Source organism: Mercurialis annua, linkage group LG4 (genome assembly GCF_937616625.2).
Source record: "Mercurialis annua linkage group LG4, ddMerAnnu1.2, whole genome shotgun sequence".
Lineage (NCBI taxonomy): Eukaryota > Viridiplantae > Streptophyta > Magnoliopsida > Malpighiales > Euphorbiaceae > Mercurialis > Mercurialis annua.
The window spans coordinates 26689687-26708779 of record NC_065573.1 but is presented as its reverse complement, the minus strand read 5'-3'; the positions used below and the strand labels follow the sequence as shown (position 1 = coordinate 26708779).

At 33.3% G+C, this 19093-nt stretch overlaps 3 protein-coding genes across 3 annotated transcripts; 1 reads left to right on the top strand and 2 right to left on the bottom strand.

Moving 5' to 3' along the window:
• Positions 1 to 1329: 1329 nt before the first annotated feature.
• Positions 1330 to 6336, top strand: LOC126679400 (uncharacterized). Its single transcript, XM_050374419.2, has 9 exons — positions 1330 to 1616; positions 1795 to 1989; positions 2156 to 2425; positions 3163 to 3197; positions 3279 to 3374; positions 3844 to 4012; positions 4400 to 5019; positions 5194 to 6001; positions 6159 to 6336. Exons 1-8 carry the CDS (start codon positions 1511 to 1513, stop codon positions 5962 to 5964), a joined length of 2262 nt encoding a protein of 753 aa, XP_050230376.1. The 5' UTR covers positions 1330 to 1510; the 3' UTR covers positions 5965 to 6001; positions 6159 to 6336.
• Positions 6337 to 9618: 3282 nt separating this feature from the next.
• LOC126679368 (40S ribosomal protein S23) lies at positions 9619 to 11352 on the bottom strand. The gene is made up of 4 exons (XM_050374382.2): positions 11197 to 11352; positions 10197 to 10352; positions 9990 to 10116; positions 9619 to 9909 (listed from the first exon to the last, which is right to left on the bottom strand). Exons 1-4 carry the CDS (start codon positions 11199 to 11201, stop codon positions 9769 to 9771), a joined length of 429 nt encoding a protein of 142 aa, XP_050230339.1. The 5' UTR covers positions 11202 to 11352; the 3' UTR covers positions 9619 to 9768.
• Positions 11353 to 12682: 1330 nt separating this feature from the next.
• Positions 12683 to 17830, bottom strand: LOC126677600 (interactor of constitutive active ROPs 2, chloroplastic). The gene is made up of 5 exons (XM_050372290.2): positions 17586 to 17830; positions 16219 to 16323; positions 15011 to 15182; positions 13081 to 14765; positions 12683 to 12982 (listed from the first exon to the last, which is right to left on the bottom strand). The coding sequence occupies exons 2-4, from the start codon at positions 16236 to 16238 to the stop codon at positions 13095 to 13097; spliced, it is 1863 nt and encodes a 620-aa protein (XP_050228247.1). The 5' UTR covers positions 16239 to 16323; positions 17586 to 17830; the 3' UTR covers positions 12683 to 12982; positions 13081 to 13094.
• Between the last annotated feature and the right edge of the window lie 1263 nt (positions 17831 to 19093).

Below are 19093 nucleotides of genomic sequence, written 5' to 3'. Positions count from 1 at the left end.
CACATGTTTTAACGAGAACATCCATTCCCTTTATGTAATTTGACGTGGCACTCCATTCGCGCTACAAAACTCCAACGTACCATTTGCTTAAGAAAAATGTACAAAAATGACCCTGACATTTGTTTTTATTTTGAATTTCAATTATAATTTTAATGTTTTTTGAATTGAATTTCTCTATTTAACAAATATAACGTGACATGGACATAAAAATATATGGGCATGAAAAATTCTAGTAACATAAAAAATAAATGACATACTTTTTATACAAATAATTTATAGGGCAAATGTTGTAAAAAGGCCAAACCTTTTACAAAAGTTTCACAAAAGTCCTGACCTTTCAATTTTGTCGGTTTTGGCCAAAAACAAATTATTTGGTTTCAGTTGTGGCCAACTCTCAATTTGATTTCAATTTGCCTATGTGACGCCTATGTGGCGCCTATGTGGCATATCAAATATTGAAAGGTCAGGACTTTTGTGAAACCAAATAATTCATTTTTGGCCAAAATCGACAAAATTGAAAGGTCGGGACTTTTGTGAAACCAAATAATCAGTTTTTGGCCAAAATCGACAAAATTGAAAGGTCAGGACTTTTGTGAAATTTTTGTGAAAGGTTTGGCCTTTTTACAACATTTGGCCTAATTTATACTATATCAAGATTTTCAATATAATATACTATTATTTTCTATAATACTAATTTTTACCAGGGTTTTTTATATTTATAATTTTTTAAATATTAGTAACATGAATAAAAATTACTACAATTTAATAAAAATTAGTAAGTTGTCATCTACTTTTTTAAAATTATTAATTTTAATTGAATTATGATTTTGCATGCTCATAAACCTTAAAATTGGTGTCAATTCATATTTGTTAATGAAGATATCCAATTCGAAAAACATTAAAGTCATAACTGAGATTCGAACAAATATTAAATGGTTAAGTGAGAATCATAGAAAATAATAAGATCGTTTTTATACCTTGGGCATTATCATATAGGAGGCTTGTGGCACAAAAAGAGCTTCACATCAGATAATTCAATGAGAATGAATGTTCTCGTTAAGTCGTGTGTGGTTTTTGTTAACGGAAGAAATATGAGGTCATATTTGAGATTCAGAAAATATAGAGGGGCCAAAAGAGATTTTGGGTAAAAGTTAAGGTCATTTTTGTATCTTTTTTCATATCAGAAATTATCCTCGTCATCATCAGCATAAACTGTGAGTGTACATCATCAAACGGCCTACTTTGCTTTTGGACTGTCAAAGTGATATACACGAGAGACGCTCCCACTTTCTTCTTCTTTTTTAACACCGTATATAAATAATTTAATTTATATCGTTTTTTTTGTGTAATTTTTTTTAACTTTAAACCGCCGCTTCTCCAAAATTCAAAAATCTACAATCTTTTTCTCCCTCTCTGTCTCTCTCCGCTCATTTCCACTGCCAGTTCGATTTCTTAAAATCGATCAAGAACAGCTTTGAAATTTCTTTGAGTAATCTATTAGTATTATAAAATGAATGAATCTGAAGAGCATTTCGGGCAAAGCCTAAGCCTCATTGACGTTAGCTTCGAGGATGATTGCCTCTACAATTCTCCTTCTCAAGACCCTCAATTTTCAGGTAACTTAGGACTAGCTCAATTTATTGTTGATTCTAGTGTTAATTTGGAGCTAATCCAGTTACTTAGGATTACCTCAGATTCGAGAAAACACTGGTTTTTACAGATTTTGATTTGTTCCCTTTTCACCCGAAAAGCTCACATTTTTGTTGTTGAAATTTGGTATGGCTAATTTTGCAGAATATGGGCATAATACTGTGTACGCAGATGATCCAACAGAGCATAAAACTGTTCTGGGTATCCATACCTCAGCGGATTCTCTTCGAGGAGATGAACAAGGAACTCAACCCTTAGAAAAAGAAAATACGAGGAAAAATGAGAAGTACAATTTACGGAAAAGTTTAGCTTGGGATACTGCTTTCTTCACGAATGCCGGTATTTTACTTTGCTCTTTGTTTGTTTCATATGTTGGAGCTCGGCATTCGTTCTCAATTGTGTTAAGAGATAGAGATATAGCTTCTGCCATTTTGTAATGTACATTTGATATGCTTGGGATTCTAAATTCTGTCATTCGTGTGTTATGGTCTTATGTCTAAACTAGGTGTTCTGGAACCGGATGAGTTATCTAACATTATTCAAGGAGCTGAGAGAAGTGAGAGGAAACCTATGTTACCGGGAATAGAGGAGGATGTACACAGATCTACCGATTCAATATCCACATTGGCTACTGATTGTTCAACGCTTACAACTCTTGAGGATGACCTTTTTGGAGATATAAGAGCTTCCATTCAGAAATCTTGTAAAGCATCCAACATTGCAGTTTCAGAGACTAAACTGGGATCTGGAGTAGATAAAGTTAAACTTAGCAAACGTGAGTGCTTTTTCATTATACTCCCTCCGTAAAGATAGAAAAAGTACCCATTTCACAAGAATTAAGAAAGTAGTTATTTATAGGTAATTTGTGATAATTTGTCTAAATTACCCTTTGTACTTTATTAGTTATGTACATTTGCCAAAGCCACTCTACTAATTATAGCACTTATAACTCATTTGTTTATCTTTTCAAAATATGCATTTAATGTTTTATGATAAGCATGTAGGGGTATTTTAATAATTTTTAACTTAATTAACTCTACTTTTTCTATTTTTATGGGACAAAAAAAGGTGGTACTTTTTCTATCTTTATGGGACGGAGGGAGTAGTTGTTTTGGATCAGTAGAATATTTTCTCTGAGCCAATCTCAGTTTGTTCTTGTGGCCTGATACATGTTAAAGTTTCTTCCAAAGAGACAAGATTTAAAGATACAGGAGCCTGTTTATAAGACTAGATCTTTTTCCTGGTTAATAACTTGTCTTTCTTTCTACGCTCAGATAACAGAGTAGGACAGGTCAAAGTATAATTTAAATTAGCTCTATTTCTATTGATGTTTGCTAAAAGGTTCTCAGCTATCCTTCCTTTTCTTGCCTGTAAGTTTATCGTATTAGTTCATGCGCCGTGAAAGTGCTCATTCCATATTCATATAGATTTTGGCTGAATAATTTATTTCATGTACTTGTGCATATCTCTTTGGATATAATAGTCTTAAACTAACACAGGCTTACCTTTCAGCCTCAGGGAAAGTGAAGATTCTTCCTCAAAATAAGGTAAATTTAAGGGTTGTCAGCCTTACATTGTTATATTGTGAATTTCAGTTGAAGACTAAAGAACTTATTTGTGAATCTCAGTTGAAGACTAAAGATGCTCTCAAGAAGCCAAATGTTACCGTAAAAGGGCCAGGGAAAATGGTAAACCAAGCTCCTCCTAGTGCACAAACTTCTAAGGCATGTATTACTCTATACTTTGGCAATGTATTTTATTTTGAGCTGTACCGGTACATGAATTGTCTCAGTGTGCAATGTACCTCATCTAACTAAAAGTAGACTAGGGCTATTCTAGTCCTCCACAAACATCAAAAGGAATGTGTTTGCTTGATAGTTTGAATTTTAAGTTTAGGTGATTTGGATGAAATACATCAGAAGAATTGTATCACCACTTTTGCTATATGTAGACATTACTTGATGAACAAAATTACTTTAATGTTACTCGTCTATTGGGCTAATTTAGCCATGCCACGTTGTAGCTGATTTTCTGAATCCTGAAATCAAAAGTGTGTGATGCATATTGTATGCCGTACGCTAACTTGGATCTTATGTTGCATATCTATGTTGACATAAACAAGTACAAAACAAGCAGTTGAGCAATGTGAAGTTGAATCTGGTTCGTATGTTCTGACTTGAGGTATTCTTGCAGTCTGCTTTGGGAAATGGTGAGGCAACTTCTTCTCTTTGTAAACCACCCAAGATAGTAGGCAGACCTAGTGCCATTACAGCAGCGGCAGCAAAAAGAGATTCATTGGGATTGGGGGCCAACCGGGTCAAATCTGAAAAGGATAATGCTAAATCTTCAATTGCTCATTCAGGTAATGCAAAAGGTTTGACTGGTATTTGAATCCGGTATATAACTCCTTCCAGTCCATGATACTTGTCGCTTTTGCAGAAATTTTTAGGGTGCATAATACTTGTTAGTTGTCACTTTAGAATATCAAGAAGCATTTATTGCTATTTTTCTAAGCTTACCCATTATTAATTTATTGAAAGAATACAATAACACAAATAAAAAATTAATCATAAATGTCAACAAGTTTCAAGAGGGTTAATTTAGTAAATATTTTATAAATTTAGACATATTTATTATTTTCTTAATTTATGTGTCAAAGGCTAAAGCGACAAATAATATGGACCGGAGGGAGTACCATTTATGCTCTTCATATACATGAAATATGCTCACATTTTGATTTACTTGACAGTGCCAGCGAGAGGAGGAAAAATTCCTGCTATTGGTGGTTCACGAAATATTGTGCCCAAGCCCATGCAACCTGTTAGATCCTCTCCACGTCCTTCTGTGGTTACTAAGAACCAGCTGACAAGTTCCTCTATTGATAGTCTGGAAAGCCTCTCATCTAATGGTAGCTGTAACAATTCATTGAATATTGTGAAAAGAAACATTGGTCCCAGAACTTCTTCCACTGGATCAATTGTCAAAACCACATTGAGAGCTGCATCAAGAATTAAGAATCAACCTATAAGTGCTCGTAATGCACCTCATTTGAAGTCTGTGAGTAAGCTATCTTCGAACATATCACCTGCAAGCTCATGGTCTTCAGAGTCGTTGTCACCAACTTCTACCCTTAATAAAATGTCAAACAGCTCAAGACCTATCCCCAGCAGTGGTAATCCACCCAAAGTCTTGGACTCGAAAAAACATTCTCATGAAAAATTCTCAGTTGGACACGGTACCAAAGCAACTGGGTTGCCAAGCGATTGTACGACGACAGTGTCAACAGGAAGTGGTCCACTTGTTTGTCCAGACTCTGTCAAACCTTCAGGGCTTCGGATGCCATCAGCAAAGATTGGTTTCTTTGATGGGGTAAGTTCTGATTTCCCTTTTATAAGTATCAAGAACTAGTAGGAAACGCTTTTGTCAAGGTTGGCAGAAAAAATGAAGATGCATATTAATCTCCCTTAACATAATTCATTGCTAAATCTGAATTTCCATTTTTAGGCATGCAGTACATTAACATGTAGTTTTCATGCTATGCAGGGAAAGTCAGCAACGCGCACTCCCAATGGAAACAGGCAATCTCTCCCAACCGTATCTACTGATTTACCTAGATTTGATCCAGCAAATGTTAGCCCAAGTGGAGGGCTGAACAAAACAAAGCCTGGAAAAATTCAACCTGCTAGAACTATAATAGTTAGGGGCACTAAAATTGGTACTCAGCAATCAACCACTGAGATCCAACCCATATCTTCTTTGCCTCTTCAGGAATCCTCCAATGCTGCACTAAACGTTTCTACTGCTTCAAGAAATGGAAAACACCTATCAGGGGTTATACCGAGTAGAAAGAGTCCTAACTTGAAGGCTGAAAAAATTCGTAACGTTGAGATGAATGACAGCCTAAGTAAGGACGAAATGAGCCCACAAAGCAAGGATACTGCCCCTGTAAATGATTCAGAGCTTATTCCCAACAATGAAGGATCTGGTACAACATGTAACTCGAGTTCCATATCTAAGGTAGAAAACATTATGTTGCCGCAGCAAGTAGGCGAGGATGCAATATGTGGTGAAAGGAAAGACCTGCATTTTATTTTTGATGTCGAGAAGGGAAAAACTTTCATTGATGATCAAGTCGATTGTTTGGCCCAACGACTTGCAGCATTGGATCTTCATCGAGAGGTCCAGCCAAAACCTATCAATGAATGTCTTTCTGTTGATCGACTTAATGAAAGTGCAGAAGTTAATGCTGGTACCATACATGAATTTGTGAAGTCATCAATTCCTGACCCTTCCTCACAGCAATTGAAGGCGTAAAAGCAGCCGTGATTGATAATAGCTAGTGATATTGGAGGTATTTTGATCATTTACAGTCATAGTTTGCCTTCATTATTATCTTGCATTTAATTCAATTTTTATTCCACTGTTAGATCATTTTTAATTCCTTAATTAAATGTTTAATTCTAAATTACCCGTGTTTTGCTGAAATTGCATTGTTGGATAATATGCAGGCACTTCTGTCCCCGGAACAACTTGATAGGGTCAGTTTATGCTACTATAAGAACCAGAGACGCGTGCAGAATCTGGGATCCAAAACTTCTGTTTTAGAAAGTTCTCAGTCCATCTAGTTTATATTAGAAACTCCATGTACATTTCGTGATCATCTGTCCTATTTTGATTTATTCGATAGGTTTAATATCTTAGCAAGTGAGTGTTGGCCCGGATGGCAACACTGCACTTTGCATCTTCAGAGGGGCGTGGGTTCGACCCACCCCTCTGCCAGCCAGTGGGCTGAAAATGAATTTCTAAAAATACTAACACCTAACATCTAACCTAGTGTAATTCTACCTTTGAAAAAAAAAGATAGGTTTAATATCTTAAAAATGTCAAACCTTTTCGAATAATGTTAATTCTTACTAAACTTTTTAAAAATATCAATTTTAGCATATGTTGTATTTTTAATAGCATAATCATTCAGAAAATGCTGAACCTTTTTCAATATTTACAATTTCAACCAAACTTTGTCTTTTAAAATTGTAAAAATATTTATTAAAATTAGAATATAAATACAAAATTTATCATAATTAAAATAAATTAAAAATGTGAATTTTTTAGTAATAAATAATTGGTTAAAATAAAAATATATTTAGCAAAAATTGATTGAAAGATTTGATAAAATTCTCAACATTTTTAGAACATTAAACCTATTTAATATTTTGTTTCAACTTTTTTGAATTACTTATAGAAAAAGATTTCAATCGTGCATAGAAATCTTTTCATCTTGTAGCTATATTTAATCTTCAATTCAGTTAAGTTCTACTTTTTATTAAGTTATTAATCTCAGTTTGATTCAATTTTATTAATATACTAGTACGAAACCCTCGCGTTGCTTCGGACGAAATTTTATTTAATTGTCTTGCCAAACCGTAATTTGTTAATAAATTAGTGTGGATTCATAATTTTATTGGTTCTAAATTTTTATATATACAAAATTAAATAATATATGGACATGTCCCTACATACCATTAAGAACATAGGTCAGATGTTGTTTAAACAAATACTTTGCTAAAATATTGTAATTTTAAAAGGAGATTAATTTCATATGATTGTGCAGGTAAATTTAATTTTTTCATTGCCACACTTAGAATATCAATTTTTTTTATTCAATACAAAATGAAGGCTTGTAGCAATAAAAAGAGTTTTACATATAAACAACAAATAAAAAGAGTGAAATACAAATTTAGCTAACGTGTGTTAAACACGAATAGGTGTTCTTGAACATAAAATAATCATGGTATTCGAAAAATTGTAATAGATGGAGATAGTTTATTAAATTTTAATGTGCTATATAAATTAATTAGTTTCGGATCCATCATCTGATAATGTGATTGTTATTTTTAAATTTTAAAAATTAATGTAATAACCTGATATTAAAATTATTGGTCTTAAAATTAAATTATCCAATTAATGTAATATTCTTTGTTTTTTTTTTTGCCAAAGATAGACCTACTTTACTTGTTAGCGAGGTTAGCGGAAGTTAGTTGTGGTTATATATATATATTCCTTTTCTAAATCAGCCCACTGGCTGCTGAGGCCTAGGTCGAACCCATAATTTCGAAAGGATGTCTTATGAGTTTTGCCAACCAGACCAAAGCTCTCAAACGTAATATCCTTTGTCAATATATATAGTATAATTATTAAAAATTAAATCCAAATAAATATTTTTAAAATTGCATATGTTATAATAATTCGACACTCTCATTTTTTATTATATACTCCTATATATTATTCCTAACTTAAATTGCATATGTTATGCTAATTCTACTATTTTTATTTATTTGTTAGACTGTAAAAAATTGTCCTAATTATAAGAAAAAAAAATAATCCTATGCATATTTTTGAAATCACGTCGCAATGGGCAAGTATGAGCAGCTCCCATATTTAAATTTGATCCTTTTCCATTTGATCCTTTTCCATTTGGTCCATTGGTTGTTTGGGTGGCTAAGATTGGTCAACAGCTGCATTATTAAAACTCGAGCAATGACAGGCATTTCTTGTTCAAAACTCAACCTTTGATTAACACAACGTCATTTACAGCGTACCCTTTCATCTTCTTCCTCACTTTTCTCATTTTTTTATCTGGTTATAAAAAAAAAATCTCTTCAAATTTTTAATATTTGCTTTCCAAGTCCCCAAGAGAAAAAAAAGATAACTACACATCCTCAATTGATAAAGTTTGTTTTCGAATCGAAGATCTTTTTTCCCTCAAAATACTTAGTTCGGTTTGTAATGTCCAATTGAGTCAAACAAATTTACTTACCATGGAACAGATTAAAGAGCCGTTCCACCTAATTTGTAACACAACCTGGATAATTTAATTAATTCCTTTTAAGTTTCGGTGATAGAGGAGATAAATATGCCTCAACCAACATATTCAAGATAGATTAGCAAAGATCGATACACATAAGACGTTAAATTAGTTTTGAATCTGTCAAAACAGCTGGTCGACACGCCAACACCGTTAATCGGAAGCATATATATATATATGTATATATGTATATATATCATCAAATCATATATATCATCAAGTGGAAGAAAACTAATTATACGAAACTCAAGTTATTTTTCTTGTTTCCGTATGATCGAGTTGCTGGGATTACCTTTTAGCACCACAAACATGGCAACAATACACGATCATTGCATACAGAAGCAAAAACAAATGCAAGAAAGAGCTGAAGAAGAGGAAATTTGATTATGATGAAGTGAATTGAAGTGGGACTAATTTATAGGTAGTTTATCTTAGGGACAAAAGAGGAAAAGAAAAAAGAACATGGCCATAAAAAAGCCAGCACCATAAAAGACGTGGCAAGCAAAACATGACTTAGGTGTACTGTAAATAACTTAGTCACTAAGTTTTCCCAAAAACAAAGCAAACGAAGTTGCAGCTATTTGTAACGGTGTTATACTATAGTAATATGTATAGATTTTAGGGCTATAAAAGAGATTTCAAAGGAGAACCAAAACACTGTTCAATGTACAGTGTTTTTTGGTTCTCCTTTATAAGATAGTATATAGATACATCAATCTTATAATATGAAACAAATATAATTATATTTCTTTAAAATTAAATTATACTCCCTCCGTCCCGTTTAAGAAGTTCCATATTCCATTTTAAAATATCCCATTTAAAAAGTCCCATTACCATTTTTGGAATGATTTTCCATTGAATGCCCTATTTTACCCTTGTTTTAGTTATCTTAAAATAGTTCTATAAAAAATTCCACTATCATTAATAGGGTCAAAACATGAAGAAACAGATACTTAATGTTTTCTTAATCTGTGTGTAAAATCAAATGGGACTTCTAAAGTGGGACATAGAGGAATATAATTTGAAACATAATTTCCCATATGTTATGAAATGCAACTCATAAATAAAGTAGTACTGTAAAATTGAGCAAGAACTAAAGTAAGTGAGGCAATTTTTAAAAGGTGCTAATGATAGACAAAATTTAAAACCAGAAACATTCAATACAGCAACTAGAAAAATTAAAAATGGTTCAACAAATCCACTCAAAAACAGAGAGACATGGCTATAGTTGAATCTCTCTCCATTGCAGCAGTTTAAGATCTTGGTTTTTCCTTCTTCTCCTTGAAAAGAGCAAGAAGAGAGACACCAGAGACCTTCACAACCTTAAATCTAACACCGGGAATATCTCCGACAGCATGACCCTTACGACCAAATCCAGCAATCAAAACCTCATCCTGCAATCATTAAAAGCAGCAATATTAGGAACACACTCCCTCGGTAACCAAACACAATAATGGCACATTAATTTACTTACATTCTCTTCAATATAGTTTAAGCAACCATCATTTGGAACAAAAGCAGCAATCTTCTTTCCATTTTTAATAAGTTGAACTCTGGCACACTTTCTGATAGCAGAGTTAGGCTGCTTGGCCTCAATACCGCTGCAAATAAATGGACATTTGCCAAAGTTAGGATCTGAAGTTATAAAAAGAAAAACTGAAATAAAATGAAAGCAACTTACATCTTTTCAAGGACAATTCCTTTGGCATGGGAAGAACCAGCAAATGGCTTCTTCCATTCATTTCCAAGATGGGATTTCTTGTATGACTTGTCAGCCCACCTTTGCCTTCTGCGGTGGGACTTCAGTTTGCGGGCAGCTCCCATACCTCGTGTTTTACTGAAAGAACAAAACATTAGGAACTTATTACAGAAATTAATCAAAACATGACACCAGAGCAAACAAGCACTAGGATATGCATAGTATATAAATTTGACCTAATCAACCATGAAATTCTCCTTACCATTCTGATAGAGAACAACATTTGTCCTTACAATAGTAATCTTTAGATTACGAAAATTAGCTAAAGCTTTTACAAAATCAGTATGTAAACACGACAAATGAGGATAAAGCAGCAATCAAAGTAAACCTTAAATCCATTAAGGTAGCATATATTTTCTCAAGCACACAATCACAATCTGTTTCGAATTCATAACAAAGCAGTAATGTAGCATAGCTAATAACAGAACAACTTGAAGAACATTCGTCGAAAATGCTGATTCAAACACAACTGTCTCCTAAATCATCAAATCTACTTCACATTCATAGCAAGACATCTACAACTAATACCAACAGCAGACAGATTTCAAATCTTAAAAAAAACTGATAATGCAACTACGTATCACTAATTACAGTTCCCAAGCAATTTTGAATCTTCGGCAGAATCAACAATTAAAAATCAATTCATAAAACTTCTTTAGTATGAATAATACATTTAACCTAAACAGACGACAGGAGCTCAAAGTACTTATAAAATGCCATTTTTCTACAAACAAATGTCTTTTTATATATAAATTCATAAACACATTAGATTAACTACAGAATTAGAATATCCAAGATAACAATAAGCATAAAAATTGAAATATTTCCAGGTCCCTTATAAAAATACTATGAACGTCTCTAGAAAATTAGTTAGCTCAAATAATATTAAAATGAGTGAAAAAAATTGAAGAAGTGATCCTACCCCATAGCTGCTGATGTGAAGGTACTTGGACGGCGACGAGGGTCTCTGAAGCTTGGAGTTTAAAAGAGAAGAAGAGGCCGTCTCCGCTACTTAAAACCCTAACCCTAGTTAATGGAGCTCCTTTTATATACAGAGACCGATAAGCCAAAAGGAGTTAGTCCGTTTGGTTTATGAGCCCAAATAAACTTGGGCTCTTTTCGATTTTTTTGTATTTTTCATATTTTCAATTTCTAAAAGAACTAGTACTATTTTTACATCAAATGCTAATTTTCATTAAATAAAATATGAAAAATACAGATATGAACGACTTATCAATATTTTGAGTGAGCTATTTCATAAAATAATAATGAGTATTTCAAAGACATTAAAAATTAATTTTTGAAAATTAAAAAACTAAATTAAAAATGTCTTCTAAAATTATTTCGGCAGATCTATCATTAGTAAAGGAGGAATTAACAGCATTCATCAAAACCTGACAGTTGCATTCAAAAATTTGATCACCAATTAAACAAAACCTAATTTATACTGCAAACTATCTTTAATATCCAAAAAAGGGTTAATTTTGTTTGCAATTACCAAACTTTTGATTATCAATTTTCAAATTTTATATTTTTAGTTATCAAACTTCGATTTTTATTAAGGTCAAATTAATCTTAAGGTTTTGTATTTTTATTTTTTATTTATCTGTTTTTTTTTTCAAAAATTTGTGTTCATTAAGCTTTTATACTTAAAGGATTTGATTTTTTAGGTTATTTTTATGCAAATCATTACGCGTGTATACAGTTGCCGTTATCACGCGAAAAAATGATAAAGTAGATTTGGATAAATAAATTAAGTTTTATTCAGTAGGTATTTTTTAATTTATGTTTATCTAATCGTTATACTTTTAAATTTTTGTTTATCCGATTCCTTTTTAAATTCGGCTTCACACACGTTACATAGGAATGTAGTGCGCACTCCTTTTCCATCCTCATACTCTCGATATTGGACGATTATTTTGTCATTTAAAGATTACTATTTTTTAAAATTAAGTATATAATTTAATAACTCTAAAATAAATTAAAAATCGCAATCTTTTTTTTCAATACCACATAAGTAAAAATTCATTGGAAATCATTTAATAACCCCTCACTGCTAGTAAAATTGCAGATTGGTTAACACAATGTAAGAATTTATAAGTGGCAATGGCTTTGTAAAAATGGTATAGCCTAATAACTGTACAAAAGTTTACCACCCAAGAAATTTCATCTTCAGGCACCATTTTATGTTTTTTAAGTGAAAAAAAATAAGGAGAAATCAGAGCTGGCAATTTTCGTGATAAAACATCGTATAATTATAAAGTATAAACTCCATTTTTGTTTTTGAAATAATAGTCTTGTCAATTTTTCAAAACAATGATTAAAAGAGAAAGCAATTATGCAATCTACATATTTAGGCTGGCCTGCTTCATGTATCATTATCAAGGATTATACCTTAAAAAATAAAATTAAAAATAAAAAAGGTCCTTTCATTTTTAATATTAACTGTTCCAAATTAATACATAAACTTGCATTGAACAGCAAAAAGAAAAACTGCTTTGTACAGCATAAAATAAGATGTCAAGGAGAAAGCTGAAACATTAGAGGAAATGGTAGTCTTTAGATGCCATTACAAACTTCAGGTTAAACAAAATGGATATTCCAAACTTTTCCAGCTTCCACATTAACTATACAGTAGTAGTCTGCAAAATAGATCAGTCTTCAAAGATCCAGCATACTCAAACTTAGCTGCCATCAACCATTCAATCCTGTTACAAGTAAAATCAACAATAGTTCAGAAATTACTCAAAGGAAAGTAATCGAGAGACGATACGGATTGGATATCAAATGTTAACTGGAATGCAACCTGTCAGATACTATCTACTTCTGACCCTTCTTCCACAAGACACCGAACTTCTTCAGCATATTCCCGTTTTTCTTCTTTGGCGAGTCGTCGTCCATGTCTTCCGAGTAAGGTGAACCCATCGCACCGCCAATAGTATTATAGTTATTATCGAGTGAACCTGTTCTTTCCACAATTTTCCCGTTGTTCCCTGTTGAAAGCATAGCAGCAGCCGCCTCAGCTGCCTTCCTCCACTGATCTGACTGCACCTTTAACCTCCTCAGCTCGGCTTCCATTTCTGTGTTTGCTGCCTGGACTGCGTCCAGCTGCTCAGTCACTCGTGTCGCTCTTCTGCTACTTTTATCAACTTCTTCCGATAGATGACCGAGTTTCATTAAAGCCTCTCTCTCTGCAGCCTTCGCAGTCTCTACCTCGGAAACAGCTTCATCATTGACTTTATTTCTCTCCATTTCCACCGCATTGATTTCCATCTTGAGCGTTTCATTTTGCTCGGTCATATTTTGCAATTCAGACTCCTTGTCCAAAAGCCTTGTCTTCAACTCTGTGAAATCATGCTCTAACTTCTTCAGTTCCTTTGCAAGTTCAGACTCTCTTTCACTAAGCTGGTTTTTCTCAACCTTCACAGTCAATCCCTTGTTCTCCTCTGAAAGACTCTGCAGTTCCGTTTCCTTATCCATCAGATTAGCCCTCAACTCTTCAATAGAACTCTTAGCTTTCTTTAATTCAATCTCCAGTTCAGATTCTCTTTTTGCTGATTCTGATTTCACTTGCTCAACTTGTTCATAAGCACTTCTAATCTGCAATGTGCTCTGGATGTATTCTTCCTGGTACCTGGTCTCAGATGCCTCCAGTGCAGATCTCAACTGACTCATTTCAAGTTTCAACGAGCTTAGCTCTGAGCTGAGCTGGTTTCTTTCCTTGTTTTCTCCACTTCCTTTTGCTGGTTCAGCATCCCCAGTAAGATTCACCAAATTTTCACCACCCTTATTGGCTAGATCCGCCTTCATTTTGCCAATAAGTTCCTCCAATGACTTTACTTGAGCTTTTGATTCTTCAAGCTCTCTATATAAAGAATGGTAACCCTCCATAGCTTTGTTGCCATCTGACTGATGCATATCAGCAGTTGCATTTGCTGATTCCAATTGATTTTGAGTTTTACTTACTAGTTCTAAGGCTTGAGCTTCCGATTCTCTGCAATCGCTAAGCTCATTTTTCAGTTTTTCAACAAGAGAGAGAGTTTCAGTTACTTCCATTCTCAAGCCTTGTGAATCAGCATGTGCTGACTCTGCATATTTTGTTTGTGTAATTTCAGATTCCATTACCATTTCCAGCTGACCTTTCAGTTTCTGGATCTCATTCATGGCAGATGCTAATGCTGCAGAATCCATGGAATGCTGCTTCTGCACAGCCTCAAGTTCAGACTGCCAGGCTTTATCACGATCATGTGAGATTTGACGTAGTTCTTGAACTCGAGAATCCTCAGAAGCAGAAAATTCCATCAGTTGCTGTTCAGTTTCCTCAAACTTAGCTGACATAGTCAAGAGCTGTTTCTTGGTGTCTTCAGCTTCCTGCTGAGCTCGTCTTTTCAAGGACTCGGATGAGCTTAGTTGTTCCTTTGCCTTCTTCAGATCTTCCTGAAGCTCAGCAAGCTGTGATTCTAATTCAGATACTCTGCTTGGGCGCTTCTTCTAGAGTTCACAAAAAAAGAGATGGAAATTGAATGAACAAGCAACCACAACAATAACTCGTAACAGAAACATAAAACAAAATATCTTAAAATAAAAATCCATATAGCTAGAAACCTCTTAAAGATTTAAGAAACATGTGTTTCCCCCAGAACACATGAAATGCCATTAATTAACAAGCCAAATGATTTCCTACGCAACTTCCCTTCAATAGAAGTTAGTTTTGTTCCATGTAATCAAATTAGTACCTCAGTTGCTGGACTTCGTGGCGATCTGCGTTCAGTGACTTTAGGACTTTTGTCTTTTGGTGTTCTACTAGCTGAATTTGGCGATGAAACCGAATCAGAATCGGTCTTCAGTTGGCGTGCAGTCCTTGGTGTCGCAGGAGACTTTCTTTGAGGGACCTCGGAAGAGCCAGTTCTGCTTGCATAGTTAATAGAATAACGATCAACATCACTAGACATGCATACAAAGATTGAAGTGCCTGATTCTAATAACTAATGCTCAAGAAACGGCAGAGGAATATATACCAGAGACTGAAATAATGTTCCAGTAATCTTTTAATATTTGTTACAGAAATAACAATGGTATTAATATGTGTGTTCTGTTGGGTGATTTAATTTTGATACTACTACCTCTTCAATAAACTAAGCATGCTCAAGTTCAGCACCCACCCACCACATGGATAATGATGCATCACCAAATCATAAATACATGTGATGTATGCTAAGGATAAAACTTCTTTCCCCTTTTCATTAATTTTTCAAATATTATGGTTATGGCTCTAAAAGAGAAATATAAGTTCTTAAGGAAAATTAAACAAAACAAAGTTTTTCAAGAAAAGGAAAACAAAAGGGACAGAATTTCTATTATGGTTGAGGTGGATGCATCATCTAATGTATTGCATACAAAAGCACCTGGTTTTATGTTGGCATATTGACATCGAAACCAAACATGAAATGTATGTCAAATAAATTGTTTTTAACATTAAGAGACACCTTCAAAAGGATTCAGCGACACCTCTAGTGCTAGATAAACTGAAAGCTTGGAAGCTTCCTTACTAGCAAAAGTATGGTTAAATTTTTACGCCATTCATAAGTCATTAATCACAAACTCCATTGATAGACTCTTTGCTTTATTTGTTTCTGATTGTAAACGAGATTCAAACAAATGGCATTTTGTTATAACTTGATTCAATCCTTGTGAAAACTGGTTTTTCCAGTAAACTATATGCTCATAGTTACCAAAATGATTTTTCTATCATTAATATATACAATGCAAAAGGGAAATGATACTGAAAAATAAAATAAAAGGCAGCCCCAAATAACAAAGAACTAAATGCACATAACATACCAGCACAAGTAAATTGAGCTAACATTGAGTTATGCAAACAGATAAAAGTAATCACTTTAAAAACAAAACAAAACTTAGTAATTCTCTGTCAACTTGCTCTTACCTTGCTTTTGGGGTCTGCATTTTTTTCTTCTCTAATCTTGAGTAGAAGAGCTAAAAGAGAAAATTAGTAAATTTCTAGTTGAAACCAACAGCTGACCCACACCACCTGCAATAGTTCAGAGCAGTCTTTCAAGTTAGATGAAAATTCATGAGACAGAAACTATTTTATATGCATGTAAAAGAAAAATAATGCATAGCTAAAAAAGGGATAGCCACCTCTAATTGGTTTGCACATACCATAACAAACTAACAAAGAACACAAACAAACAAACAAACTATACAATCCCTTCAAAGAAACTCCTCAGAAACTACCCCCACTACCACCAACCATAACCACAAGACAAAAATTAAAATCAAAGGAAAAAATATTCAAAGATTTCAACAAATATTCAGTATATAATCCAGTTTAATAACTTTCATTTCTTCCTTTATCTATACTCCAGTATTTATGTTATGCTACATACATGGTGACGAGCCGACGACAACAATGGCCCAACAAAAAAGAAAAATGACAATAATATAAATATATTGTATCACCAAACAAATTGCTGTATATGTGTTTGATTAAACAAACATTTTGTGTTTCTATGTCTATGCTTGAGCATGCTTTTACCCCCAACAGGACATTGCAATCTTAAAAGCAAAATCAAAAAGATATACTTATAACAGTAAAAGAAAAGGGAAGTGGACTATCCCTGTAGATAAAAAAAAAGGAAAAATGTATAAGTTTGCTCATCTAAACTCTGATGTAGCAAATAAATATGTCCTAACCAATAAACTATTTCACAAATGAAAACTGAAATAAACTATTAATACAACTGCGGCTAAAAAGATTTCACCATGTAACACTTTGAAAACCAATTTTTTTTCTTCCAGAAAACAACAAGCAGCAGAACATTATCAAGTGCTGACAACAAAAAATTTGGTAATAAAAAAATGCTACCATATGAAGTATTTTAGAGCTTAACAATGTTGTTAGTTTTCAGGAGTTAAGCACTTAGATCTAGGAAGTACTGATCTACAAGAAGCCACCCAAGAAATCAGCTGAAACATAAATCTAAAACTTGCAGTTAAACAAAACAAAAAGAACTGCTTAACTCTTTTATAAAAAAAAAAAAAAAGATCAACCCAGGAACCAGCCATGTTCAAGCTCTGCAGACAAACCAAAGATTCCACATTTTCTTTCAAAAAACAGAAAAAATGAATCATTTAAACAAAACTACTGAACAGCAAGTTCCTGAAAGAAACAAGCTTGAAGTCTACTAAAGAAAAAAAATATATTCAGCACCCAACATTCAGCCATGAAAGAACATAAAAATGAAATGTAGTACTAAACAAGCAGTAACAGATAACATCTGGGTTTCTTACCAGAAGCTTTAGTTTTGAAAGGGTTGGTTTAGTAATGCACTACAACTACAAAGTTTTGTTCTTTTTTGTTTGCTGTGAAGCCCCAGAAAACCCTAGTTTAGGTTAAAACAGACAAGGTTTTAAGAGTGCATTGGTAGAGAAGAAAGGTTCAGCTCAGCTGCTTTCTTCAGCTATTTCCTAACTCACTTCCCAAGAGTCTCTTCTCTCTTTGTTTGTCTCTGTTATTTGTCAGTACACAAAAAATATAATAAAAAATAAAAGAGTAAGTAAATGCCACTGTTCATGTATGAAGAGAGACCATTGGGCCACTTTTCTATGAAATCTGTATTTTTTCTTTTTAAAATTCTAATTTTAAAAGCATATTTATGAATCCATTACAATCCAAGGAATTTTAAGTGCTATACTAGGCTTTTGCCCATGTTACCCCAAAATGAAAAGAAAATTTTGAAGTCTAGTAGAACAAGAAAATGCCAAGAAAATCCAAAGTTTGAATAGTTTTGAGCAAGAAAATGACAAACATAGTTAATCTTATCTATAGACTTGGTTTAGCTTATAATTTAATTGAACAAAGGGTCAACGCACCCCCTGAACTTGTGACACGGGGTCATCTAACTCAATTTATACTTTTTTGAGCAACTAACCCCAAAACTCTTCATTTTTGGGTCAAATAACCCCATAATTTATATTTTTATTTTAAAAAACAGATTTAGGATAATTATATCGCAACAATTAGGGAAGTATCTAATTACTTTTTTGCATCCTTCACCTCCGATTTGTATTTTACGCGTTTTAAAAATACAATTATGGGTTACTTGACCCGAAAAATGAAGAGTTTTGGGGTTAGTTGCTCAAAAAAATATAAATTGGGTTAGATGACCCCGTGACACAAGTTTAGAGGGCGCGTTGACCCTTTGTTCTAATTTAATTTAAGAGAGGCTAAAATGGAATTCTTATAATTAAAGGCAAATGACAAACTCACAATCATCATCTAGGTGACACCTAGCTAGCTAGTTCTTGAAAACAATTCATTCATTAAACTTTACCTAGAATTAGTGGGGTTAAACTTGCTTAATGATGTTCCCTTTTTTTAGTTATCTAGCCATAATGGTGGAGCATGCTATGAAACACTTGTGATTTTGTCTTGCAATTTTGCTTTGGAAATTGTTCATGGACATAACTTACCAGTTTTTTTAGTTTTTGATTTCATGGTCATTTTATAAAGATGACATTTTATTTCAATTTATGAAAGATTATGAAATTACATCGGATTTAATATATTTAAATAAAAAATTAAATATATGTATCACAAATCGCAAAATTAATGGATCTAATTATCAATATATATTTTTTTCAATGTTGTTCGGCTAAAAAGACAATCTAAAAAAGACTCTTTTTTTAGAAAGCAATACATGAATGGAAAAATTAAAATATGAACGATCCAAACAAATGAACTATCCTTAAAGTGTCTCTGGCCGGTGGAGGGAGAGCCGCCCACCTCCACCCCCTCC

What these genes read in the sequence shown, in the direction of transcription:
- LOC126677600 (XM_050372290.2), bottom strand. Translation starts at nt 16,238, where the DNA reads ATGCAGACCCCAAAAGCAAG. An exon ending in ATGCAGACCCCAAAAGCAAG is followed by an intron (nt 15,183 to 16,218) that starts GTAAGAGCAAGT and finishes CTATGCAAGCAG; the next exon opens with AACTGGCTCTTCCGAGGTCC. An exon ending in CACGAAGTCCAGCAACTGAG is followed by an intron (nt 14,766 to 15,010) that starts GTACTAATTTGA and finishes TGTGAACTCTAG; the next exon opens with AAGAAGCGCCCAAGCAGAGT.
- LOC126679368 (XM_050374382.2), bottom strand. An exon ending in GGAATTGTCCTTGAAAAGAT is followed by an intron (nt 10,117 to 10,196) that starts GTAAGTTGCTTT and finishes ATTTATTTGCAG; the next exon opens with CGGTATTGAGGCCAAGCAGC. An exon ending in TAAACTATATTGAAGAGAAT is followed by an intron (nt 9,910 to 9,989) that starts GTAAGTAAATTA and finishes TAATGATTGCAG; the next exon opens with GATGAGGTTTTGATTGCTGG.
- LOC126679400 (XM_050374419.2), top strand. Translation starts at nt 1,511, where the DNA reads ATGAATGAATCTGAAGAGCATTTCGGGCAAAGCCTAAGCCTCATTGAC. An exon ending in CTAGTGCACAAACTTCTAAG is followed by an intron (nt 3,375 to 3,843) that starts GCATGTATTACT and finishes GTATTCTTGCAG; the next exon opens with TCTGCTTTGGGAAATGGTGA. An exon ending in AGATTGGTTTCTTTGATGGG is followed by an intron (nt 5,020 to 5,193) that starts GTAAGTTCTGAT and finishes CATGCTATGCAG; the next exon opens with GGAAAGTCAGCAACGCGCAC.